This window comes from Triticum aestivum, chromosome 1A (assembly GCF_018294505.1).
Source record: "Triticum aestivum cultivar Chinese Spring chromosome 1A, IWGSC CS RefSeq v2.1, whole genome shotgun sequence".
Taxonomy (NCBI): Eukaryota; Viridiplantae; Streptophyta; class Magnoliopsida; order Poales; family Poaceae; genus Triticum; species Triticum aestivum.
In genome coordinates, this window is record NC_057794.1 from 551143758 (window position 1) to 551154683 (window position 10926).

Genomic DNA, 10926 nt, shown 5'->3' on the forward strand with positions numbered 1-10926 from the left:
GTTCCAGATCTGGAGTTCATGGCGTGTCCGGGGTGTTGCCCCGGTCTGATTCGTTCAACGGCAAAGACTTCACTTTTGGTGAGCCACCTTGGAGGTCCGCAAAGCTGCATATCAGCTATGGAGCCGCATCGAGCTCGGATGAGGAGGTGATCCGTCATTCTTTTTTTCGGTGGCCGCCGTGGTGATGCCGAAGGTTGGTGTCAAACTCAGAGATGTTCTGCTATCTTTTCAGTTTTGTTATGTCGGTCTTTACATGACTTGTATTTTGATCTTTATAATATGAATGAGACATGTATTATCATGTAAAAAAAAGACTAACTAAAGATTTGCTTGGACCGTGTTGCCTGCATGGCAACACGCCGTGCATGTGGGGATTCCGTGGCCGTCACTAATGGCAGCATAATGTCGGCCACCGGGAACCACCCACCTCCATGCATGCCCTCTCTCCTCTATAGATACCCCGGACGTCGCACTCGCACACATCTATCTGCTGCCGCGTTCATCTTCACAGCCAACGCCGCCTTCACCTCCAAACCCTAGCGGTAGTTCATATTTGAGTGCATGGCCATTGCGCAAGACAGATCTTCATAACTACTACTCTCTCTGTCCCAAAATGAATACTACTCTCTCTACTAAGCTTGTTACAGTTATTTTGGAACGGAGAGAGTACATAGCATGGTTATTAGTAAAACGGTATACATATGTGAATGCATTTCAGAGGTTTTTGCTTCTGATGATATTGTTTAATTCCACTTACTCCCACACGTGGAGTTTTTGTTGTTGTGGTTCCTTTCGTGGTTGTAAGAGCATCTACACAGCCGGACGCCCCAAACTTGTCTCAAACGCCCGGACGGGCGGTCGGGTCATAAAAATTGAACTCAGGTGGGCTCCTTAAATAGGCCTCAAACGCCTAGGCTGACCGGCACCCTTCATGTCTAGCACAAATATGGGGCGGATATGGAGGCGCCCAGGTGCGTCCGCCACGTCGGACCCGACAGCCCCACCCCACCGTAAATTGCATTAAATCCACCAAACCCTTCCTCCTCCTCCCGCCTCCCTCCTATCTTTCCCTTGCACAAGCCCTGGTTCTCCGCCACCCTTGCTCCCCATCTTCACCACCTGTCCCGATCCGCCGTCCTATATGTCGTCCAACCCATCCCCAACCGCTACGACGTAGACTGTGTCCGCCTCGAAATTGAGAGGGGGAAATCGAGTTGGAGAAGCAAGAGGCGGCGATCAAATGGGAGATCGAGAAGGTGAAGACACTTGGAGACATCGAGCTTGAGAAGGAGAGGTTGCATCTCGCATGGAAAGCGGAGGGTGTGAAGATCATATGTTGGTGGACGAAACCTCTTGGATGAGCATGCAAAGAAGTGACTTGCGGAAAAGATGAAGGAGATCAACGAGCGTAGGAACTACGAGCAGCGAGGGAGGCTGCGGCAGAAACGGAGCATGAGGAAAATATGCAGGCAGAGCAGGACGCGAGGATGGCCTCGGAGCAGGTGCCATGGATGGCGTCCGACACACACGGACTCTGCCGCCGCCACACACACCACCACCATGCATGAGGAACACGAGCGAAGACCGAAGACGACGATTGCGCAGCGTGATCGGAGGTGTCCCGCGGTTCTATCCGTGGGAGTAATTAACCAAGGGCTTTTCTAGGCCCCCGGGAACCAGGAGACCACGATCGTTTGATCACTTTGGCCGCGCTAGTAGGCTCCACCCTTTCTTCTTTTTCTTCATGTATTTGTGTAATATGTACACTGGTACGCCCACAACATTTTGCACCCCGATGCAAGGGAGACGTTTATACGAAACCTTTTTCTTTTTGTATGAGTGCATCTTTCCTTTTTCGCTCAAACAAGGTGATTAACACAATGCAAGGAGGTGGCTTCATGGCATCAACTGTACATAGCAGCTATCCACACAATTATAATGTCCTTTCTCTTGGTTATCGTTCGTTTTTTTTTTGAAGGTCACCGAGGGAGGGCAAGGCCCTCCACCTGAATCTTTTTCTTTTTCTATTTGCATCACACCCATGAAAGGGGGGGAGAGTTTTACATCTGTGGGGGAGGGAGGGGTGGCACAAGAGCCACACTAACCCCCGAGGCTAACCTGCTCGCGAGAACGCGCGTAGCCACCTATCTACGCACGGCCGGCCAGCCACTTTCAAACGGCCTTTCCAAAGGACCGAGTCTTCCTGGCAGCATCCGAGCAAACGAGCCAGGGAAGGTGGAGCGCTTTGGAACACCACGGCATTTCTATGTTTCGATAGCTGCCAACAGCAAAGTAGAGTGAAGGACGCATGGGCAGCATCACCGGCCACATCCTGCACGTCGAGGTCCCGGAGCGCGCCAAGATGGTACCCCTTCCCGACCACATCAACCCCCACGGTCAGCCAGAACGACCGGGCGAGGGGACAATCGAAGACCAGGTGATCAGCCGTCTCGAGCGCGTGTGCACAGATGGGGCATGCCGCCTCCTCAGCCGTCACAATAGTCTTCCGGAGCAGGACATCTCTTGTGTGAATCCTCCGTTGAGCGAGGAGCCACCCGAAGAACCGGACACGGGACGGCGCAGCGCACCCCCAGACGAAGTCGGCGAAGGGAGCCCGCGTGCCACCGAAGCGTTCCAGAGCGTAGACGGCAGCCGTGGAGAAGCCCCTACGCGCGCCCCGGCTCAGCCCAGGGCAGCGTTCGCCGTCGCCCGAGGTCGCCCGAACGCCAGCGATCAAGGCCAGCAGGGTGCCCCGCTCGGCGGCCCCGACGGTGGTGAGCCTGGGTACAAGCACACGGGCAAGGCCGCGGCGCGCACCTGCCACACAGTGACCTCCGAATCTGTAGCGTGTGAGAGAAGGGCAGGGAAGGCCGAAGAGATCGCCCCGCATGGCAGCCAGTGATCAAACCAAAAGGATGTCCGCCGCCCGTCGCGGACCACCACCGTCGCCAGGGCGCGGTAGAGCGGGAGCATCTTGGACAACGACCTGTCGTGCTCCCCGGTCAACAGGTAACCCGTAGCGGAGAGCAGGGAGCGCCTGCCGTGCTCCGCCCACACCCACATCGCCCACCGCGAGGACGTGGGAGCCGCGTGGAGACGGTGCAGCATCTTGATCAACAAGCACCTGTTTTGCGTCGCGAGGTCCCGCACGCCAAGTCCACCCTCCTCCTTGGTTCTGCAGACCCGCTCCCAGGCCACAAGGCATTGCGCGCCGGTAGCACGGTCGGCCGCGTTCCAGAGAAAGGCGCGGCGCAGCGAGTCCAGTTTTTTGAGCACCGCCGGCGGGAGGAGCATGGCCGCCATCGCGTACGTAGGGAGAGCATCTAGGACTGCGCTGAGCAGGACCAGCCGCCCAGCAGGGGAGAGGAGACGAGCCCTCTAGCCCGACAGGTACTTGTCCACCTTCGCGATCATGGGGAGGAAGTCGACGAAGGTGAGCTTTTCCCATGACAAAGGAAGCCCGAGATAGGCCTGCGGGAACCCCTGGCGGCACATCCAAGAGCGCCAACAGTCTCCTCCAGCACCTCGACGGGCACGTGCATGGGGACAAGCGTACTCTTGGAGAAGTTGATGTCTAGCTCCGTCACAGCCGCGAAGTCATCGAGGATGCGTCGTAGGCGGGTAGCCGCACTGCGCTCCGCCCTGAGGATGACCAGCGTGTCGTCGGCGTACTGAAGCACCTGGGGGGTCCCCCTCCACGAGCGGGTGGCGGAGCTCCTCATCTTGTCGGATCATCTGTTGGAGGACGTCAGCGACGATGAGGAAGAGGTAGGGCGAGCTCGGGTCCCCCTGACGCAGCCCACGGCGCACCGTGAACCACTTCCCCGGCACGCCGTTAAGAAGGACCGCCGACCTGGAGGACCGGAAGATCAAGTCCATCCAGGCACACCATCGGTCGGGGAAGCCATGCACCTTGAGAATTTGTCGGAGCGCCCCCCAGTCGACCGAGTCGAACGCCTTGGCGAAGTCGAGCTTAAAGACGAGGGTGGGGGCGCTGCGTCGATGGCAACACTGAATCACTTCGGCGGCGTACACGAAGTTTTTGGAGATGCTTCTCCCCGCCAGGAACCCAGATTGGTCGATGTCGATGATGCCCCCGATTTGCTGCTGCAACCTCGAGGTGAGGCCGCGGCATAGGATCTTGACATCTCCGTTTTGTAGGGAGACAGGGCGGAAGGCGCCAGGCGTTGTCACTCCCACACCCTTGGGCAGGAGGGCGATATACACCCGGTTGATCGCGTCAAGGTTCGCGGTCCCGGCGTGGACTGGATCAAAGAGACGCTGCAGGTCCCTGGAGACGGCACCCCAGGCGGCCTGGTAGAACGCGGGGCCGAGGCCGTCCGATCCAGGCGCGCTGGACCGATCGAGGAGGCCGGCCGCGTCCTTGTTCTCCTCGGGTGAGAACGGAGCCACCAGAGCCGCCGCGTCGACCCGCGCGGTGCTGCGGTCCAGGGCGGCCAAATCAAAGCGCCAGACAGAGGGGCGCGCCCTGCCCAACAGCTCGGAGTAGTAGGAGAGCAGCGCCACCGCCTTCCCCGCGTGGTCGAGCACAGTCGCCCCGCCCACGTCTAGGGCACGGATCATGTTGGCCCGACGACGATGAGAGGCACTCGCGTGGAAAAAGCCGGTGTTTTCATCTCCTTCGCAGACCGCCCTGCACTTCCCGCGCTGCTTCCAGTAAGAGCTCTGGCGCTTGATCGAGTCGGCCAGCGCCAGCCTGGAGTCTCCGCGGAGCTGCAATTCATCAGAGGACAGGAGGCGGCATTCTTCCCAGAAATCCACTAGGTCAATCAAGAATTTGCAATCATTATCAAAAGCAGGAATGAATTTGTGTAGTCTTTTCCAAACCTTGGCCGTAGCCCGAAACCGTTTCTTGCGAGCCGCCAGGCACCCCACCGCACACCGCCCGCCGCCAGCGCTAGACCAGGAGGGGAGAGTAAAGGGAAGGAACTGGGGGTTGCATAACCATGCGCTCTCGAAGAAGAAACGCGAGGAGGAGGGGATGTTTGTTGCCGCCTCCAACACCAGGGGCACGTGATCCGAGGTAGGGCGCGGGCGAGACGACAAGGCCAAGTCTAGGAAGGCAACATCCCAGGCGGAGTCAAAGAAGACCCGATCCAGGCGAGCCAGCGTTGGGGGGGGGGGGGGTCATGTTTGTTCGACCAGGTGAACCGACGGTCGGACAACGCAAGCTCGTGGAGAGCAAGAGTGTTGATGAGCGAGTTGAAGGTCGCGGCGCGCGTGGCGTCGAACCGATCGTTCGTTTTTCTTTTCGTTCGTTGCCCAAGGGAGGTGAATGTTGTCTCTCATGAATTAGTTAGGCTAGTGGGTTCAATGCCATCCTCATTCCTCAACTCGGTTAGAGAAACCGCCGGCATCCATTGTAAGGTGGCTGGTGGATGATGTAACTGTCTTTTGATTAAGAGAAATAAAGTTACTGAATTTTTAAAAGAAAATCTTACACTCTTGATTTTATGATGTTTTTCCATCGTCCTGTTGAATGCTTATATATTTTACTCTCTTATACACTTATTTTCGGATGGTAAGTAATCTCGTCGGTTAATTCATATATAGTCACTAATCATCTAGCACCTGGTACATCAAATCCTGCTGATAGTAACCGGATGTATGCATGGTAACAAATCATTTTTTTCCGTTTGGCTGCGGAAATGCATGGTAACAAATTACACATTCATAATCTGCAGGTACTGCGTACTATTATTCGGTGATGGCCAGCTATAATGCGCTATCACCCAATGGTCATGCATGCATGGAATCCTTTCATTGAAATTATACTACCCTCCATATATATACTGCGGCCAGAGGGATCCATGGCCGCTGCCTCTCACTTCTCATACTTCATTCGGTTCCCAGAAGCTGGAGACCAAACATGAGAGGGGGCGTGTGCATGGTCCCTCTCTTGTTCATCGGGTGCCTTGTCGCGGTCGGGCAGTGTAAGCATAACACCGACCGTCTTATCGCATACATTCTCGCAGCAAATTTATCAGTCTTGCATAAACCGATGCCTCCAGTTGTACCTCTCCGTTTCTTGTTACTCCGTATACTAGGTTTGTCTTAAGTTAAATTTATGTGTTGTGATCTAACAAACACTACATATATTTATATTGTGTGTGATGATATATATGTAGGTGGTCTTGTGGCTGCAAGAAGCAACCAAGAACATGGTGGCAACATAACCGCGAACGCCAGCGCTGTGGATCCGTCGTCGAATGAAAGCAAGCTCACCCTCAAATGGTGTGTCAAGAGGCACTGCGGTCATAGTTGGTTCGTTATTAAAATCTGTCACTGCTGTGCCACGCTGCCGGGCAGCCCGTGTTGGCGTAGTATAGGCGAATGCCAAGCAAATTGCCCAACTTGTGATCCTTATTGCCCGCCTGCATCAGCAATGGAGCTACACGCATAGAGGGATGCATGCTTACACACAGGCGTGCCGTGCCTTGCTCGCCACTATTACTTTCCGTTCTAAATTACTTGTGGCTAGATACATGTGTATCTAGATAAATCTAAAACAAGTAACTCGGCACGGAAGAAGTATTGCATAAAGCTTGATCAGTGTTGTTGAGATGAAACAACGTGCTGGTGTACACTGTCTTTTCCACCTACTAGTCCATGTGCAATGAAAAATTATACTCCAGTATGAGTTAATGAACGACCAATTTGGGTAAACCCTGCTGACCTTTTGGCATTGTGTTCTCCCTCGATCGAACCCCCTTATTCGTAGTACATCTATTTACAGAGCAAGTAGTAGTAGTATATAACAAGCAGCTGATGCAAATCAATGTGGTCATGGAGAACAAATCCATAAGAGTTATTCGGCCGGTGCTGCTTCTTCTAACGGGACTGACATGGTCATCTTCATCCTGGAAGTCGTCCCCAAGAAAGCCATCGTGACCATCGCTTCTCTTCGTGCTCGCATCAAACCTCCTTGCAAAGAGCATCCTCCTTGCAAGCACCATCAAGGTTGAGATCACTTAGCAGGTGCTCCACCCCCTTGATTCAGGCTATCGCCACCGTAGTTGCCAGGACCCAGGAGAAGCATTTTTGTATCCACCAGCACCCCCTCTGTAATAAAATCAAACGAACAGCAATTCATCGAGTGCACAGCTATCACATAAGCTGAAAAGTTTTAAACACAAAACCTAGACGACACCAAAAATAAAAGAATGCCCACAGGTCAGCTATACACATACTCCAACCAGTAGAATAAAAGAATGCTTACAGGCCCAGCCAGGAAAAGGGAACATATTAGGAAATGAACCAGCATGCAATGATTATACAAGACCAATCAAGTTACTGACGAAAACCACTCAAATGGATTATGGATATCACAGACGCCTCTGAAACGGAAGTGCTAATATAACATTGTTCCTATTCATAAAATTAGATCAGGGCACAAAAAGAAACAAGCTGTGTAACAAGTGGACATCATTAAAGAGGGACTCATCCAGCTGGTAGCACAAACAACTTGATAACATACCAGCCTCCAGGAAAAAATACCAAAAAATCTACAGTTCACGGTGTGCAACATTAGACGAACAATAATGAATCACACCAATTCATTTATTGCACATCTATCACATAAGCTGAAAAGTTTTGAACAGAAAATCTCTATGAGACCAAAAATCATACTGATGTTTAAAAGTCTAACCATAATCTAATATAATGCAATAGGTAGCATACAGTAAACCAGAAGATGACAGGAACAACACTGCTATTCTCTTACCAAAAACGCAGACCAACTGATTGCCACCAGTAATGACACTCGCGATATTTCTATTACTCATCCATCCTTGGAAGAACAAGTTAGGCTATTCAAAAATGACAAATCCATTCAAGTTAGCAACAGCAAGATACCTCCTCGACGGCACCCTCAGGCCCAAGCCCCAAGGTGGCCGACTTTGGCCTCGCAAGCCTCGTCAACCGTTGCGACACGCACGTCTCTGTCCCGCGAACGCAGCACTTTTGGGCACACCGCACTGGAGGTTTGGATCACCGAGAAGTGTGATGTCTACAGCTTCGGCATGCTCCTCCTGAAGATCGTCAAGCATGGTAGTAACCAAGATGTCGATGCCATGCCGAAGAGCAGCCAGCAATGGTTCCTCATGGTCGCATGGACCAGGTACGAAGCTGGCGAGCTGATGGAACTCATGGTGGCAACAGTCCGCCATGAATCGCGTTGCAGAGGGCTGGTGGAGAGGATGTGCAAGGTGGTGTTCTAGTGCGTGCAGCCGAGGCCGTCAATGAGCGTGGTGGTCAAGAACTGAAGATGCTCGAGGGCAAGACGGAGATCACTCCGCCTTCCAACCCATTCCGCAGTATCTCATGGAGCCGGTGGCGAACCTGCGGATGGCAATGGCGAACGATGTAAACACAGCATCATCGGTTTCAAAAAATGTCATCTTGTTTTGACCTTTGGCGTCTCCAGTATTACCACAGAAGAAATGAAATGCAATCCTGCATTTCCTTCCATATGCGTACCCACCCATATCAATCATCTACAGGTCATGAAAGAACCATACTGAGAATTGCACTGAACAAATCCAAAGCACGCACTCAAAATGCACTACAGAATTCAGCCTAATTACTAGCATATACAGTATATTATAGATAACCAGGTTGATAAACATAGATGATGCTGAGGACTTCGTATGTACCTTAATCATGACACTTGTGTGATAATAAGGTAAGATGATGGTGGTTTGGATGTGGAGGAGTAGGCGGCAGCATCTGTTGATGCAGGAGATGTAGCATGGAGTAAACCCGCCCTCTGTCAGGGTGGCATCCATCCCATGACATGAAGCTGTGAGCATTGCACCCCACCTGCACTATGCTGTGTCCGCCAGTCACCCCTACTCCCCTCTCCCTCATCAGCTGTCGCATCCGCGCTGCCGTCTCGCCAGCGCCGGGCACGCCCATCGACATCAGGTACCCCGCCGCATTGCCCGGCTCCAACTCCAGGACGCGGCAGGCAGCATCACGTCCAACACTCGAGTCGCTGCTGTAGCCTCTGCAGGCGCTTAGCAGCGCACTCCAGGCTGCTGGACTGCTGCTGGTGGATATCCTCTCCTCGATGACCCTAGCGGCCCCCTCAAGGTCCCCTGCACGCGCGAGCATGTCGACGACGCACGATAGGTGCTCCACCTGTGGCTCAACCGAGTGTGTCGCCGTCATCCTCTCGAAGCAGGCCACGCCCTCCTCTACCAGACCTCCGTGCGCGCATGCCGACAGCACGGCCAGCATCGTGACACCGTTCGGCATGATGTCCCATTCCTGCTCCATCCTGTCGAGGAGGGCGAGGGCATCACGTGCGCGGCCATTCATCCCCAGAGCGCCAATCATGGAGTTCCAGGTGAGCACGTCCCTTCGCGGCATCGCATTGAACACCCTCGTCGCCGCAGCCAGGTTGCCGCATTTACCATACATGTCCACCAGAGCGTTGCTGACGTCCCGCTCCAAGGCTAGCCCACTCCTGAGCGCCATGCCGTGGGCGCATCTCGACGCTGCCATCTCCGCACAGTCTGTGCATGCCTCGAGGACGCTCAGTATGGTGACCGAGTTGGGCGTCTCCCCGGCCTCCCTCATCACGACGGCGCACGCGATCGCCTCGCCAGGCCGGCCGTTGTGGACGCATCCAGCGATGACGGTGCTCCACGTGACGATGTTCCTCTCAGGCATGCCGCGGAACAGCCTGACCGTGTGCTCAAGCAGGCCGCACTTGGCGTATGCGTCCAGCAGGGCGTTCAACAGAGGCAGGCCTGTCGAGGACAATAGGAGCCCCCTCCTCACGGCCGCGGCATGGACAGACCGGCACCACATGGCCTGGCCGCCCTCGAGCCTCTTGCACAGCTGAAGCAGCACCACCAACGTCGTCTCATCGAAGCCGATGTCGCTGCCCTCTTTCAGCAAGGACGAGGAGGAGGCAAGAAGGTCTAGCGCGTCGGTGGCACGGCCGGTGCGCGCGAGTCCAGAGAGGATGGTGTTCCAGGACACCACGTTCCTGCTCGGGGTCATGTCGAACACCTTCTTGGCGGACTGCAGGTCCAGGCACCTGGCGTACATGTCGACGAGCGAGTTGGCGACGAAGACATCGCAGCCCTGCAGCCCACGGCGCTCCATGAGGGCGTGCAGGGAGGCCCCGAGCGCCAGGTCCTCGAGCTCGGCGCAGGCGCGGAGCGCGACGACGAGGACGACCCCGTCCGGCTCCGGTGCGTCGTCGCCGCCAGCGAGCATGTCCCTGAACATGCACAGGGCCTGGGACGCCGAGCCCCCCGCGAGGTGTGCCCGCATCATGGAGGTCCAGGACGCGACGTCCCTAAGAGGCATTTCGTCGAACAGCTTCGCCGCGGCAAGGGAGTCGCCGGATGTTGCGTAGGAGGCGAGCAGCGAGTTGGGGACGGTGCAGCCCCCCGGGCGGAAGTAGGCCGTCTTGAGGAGGCAGGCGTGCACGGCGGTGGTGGGGTGCGGCGCGGGCGCGGGCGCGCGGCGGAGGAGGGCGAGGAGGGTGGCCGGCGTGGGCGGGAGGTGGGCTGCGTTGTAGGTGACGGGGGTCGAGGGGCAGCAGAGGTGGGCGACGGCGAGGTCCGGGACTGCGGCGCCGAGGCTGCGCCGCACCGCCGCCGCTGCTGCCGTTCCGATTGCCATTCCGACGGACAGAGAGACAAGTGTAGCAGAGACGGACGCAGCAGCATAGCACAGGCCTTTCTGTGCACCGTCGGATCTCATTTCCATGGCTCGAGTTAATTGCACGGAAAGAAAGTACCACATCGTTGTAACGGGTATCACTAGTCACCTTTTTTCATGTCAGTAACATCTATGCGCCTAATTGTTGCAAAATGGTCTCAGCATGGTATAATCTCGTATTGACACTGTATTTGATCGCACGGGCCCATCTGTCAGGTGACACAC

The 10926-nt window shown here is 55.1% G+C and overlaps 1 protein-coding gene across 6 annotated transcripts; it reads right to left on the reverse strand.

Annotated features, from left to right (window-relative positions):
• Positions 1–6677: 6677 nt before the first annotated feature.
• On the reverse strand, positions 6678–10719 carry LOC123066256 (pentatricopeptide repeat-containing protein At2g17210). 6 transcript variants are annotated; one of them, XR_006431293.1, is made up of 4 exons: positions 8676–10719; positions 8453–8516; positions 7745–8361; positions 6678–7083 (listed from the first exon to the last, which is right to left on the reverse strand). XR_006431293.1 is itself a non-coding variant. In XM_044489391.1 (2 exons), exon 1 carries the CDS (start codon positions 10660–10662, stop codon positions 8677–8679), a length of 1986 nt encoding a protein of 661 aa, XP_044345326.1. In that variant the 5' UTR covers positions 10663–10719; the 3' UTR covers positions 6678–7083; position 8676. The 6 variants fall into 6 exon arrangements, 1 of the variants encoding a protein (XP_044345326.1); XR_006431294.1 differs by having other exon boundaries at positions 8432–8516; XR_006431297.1 differs by lacking the exon at positions 8453–8516.
• Positions 10720–10926: the final 207 nt, after the last annotated feature.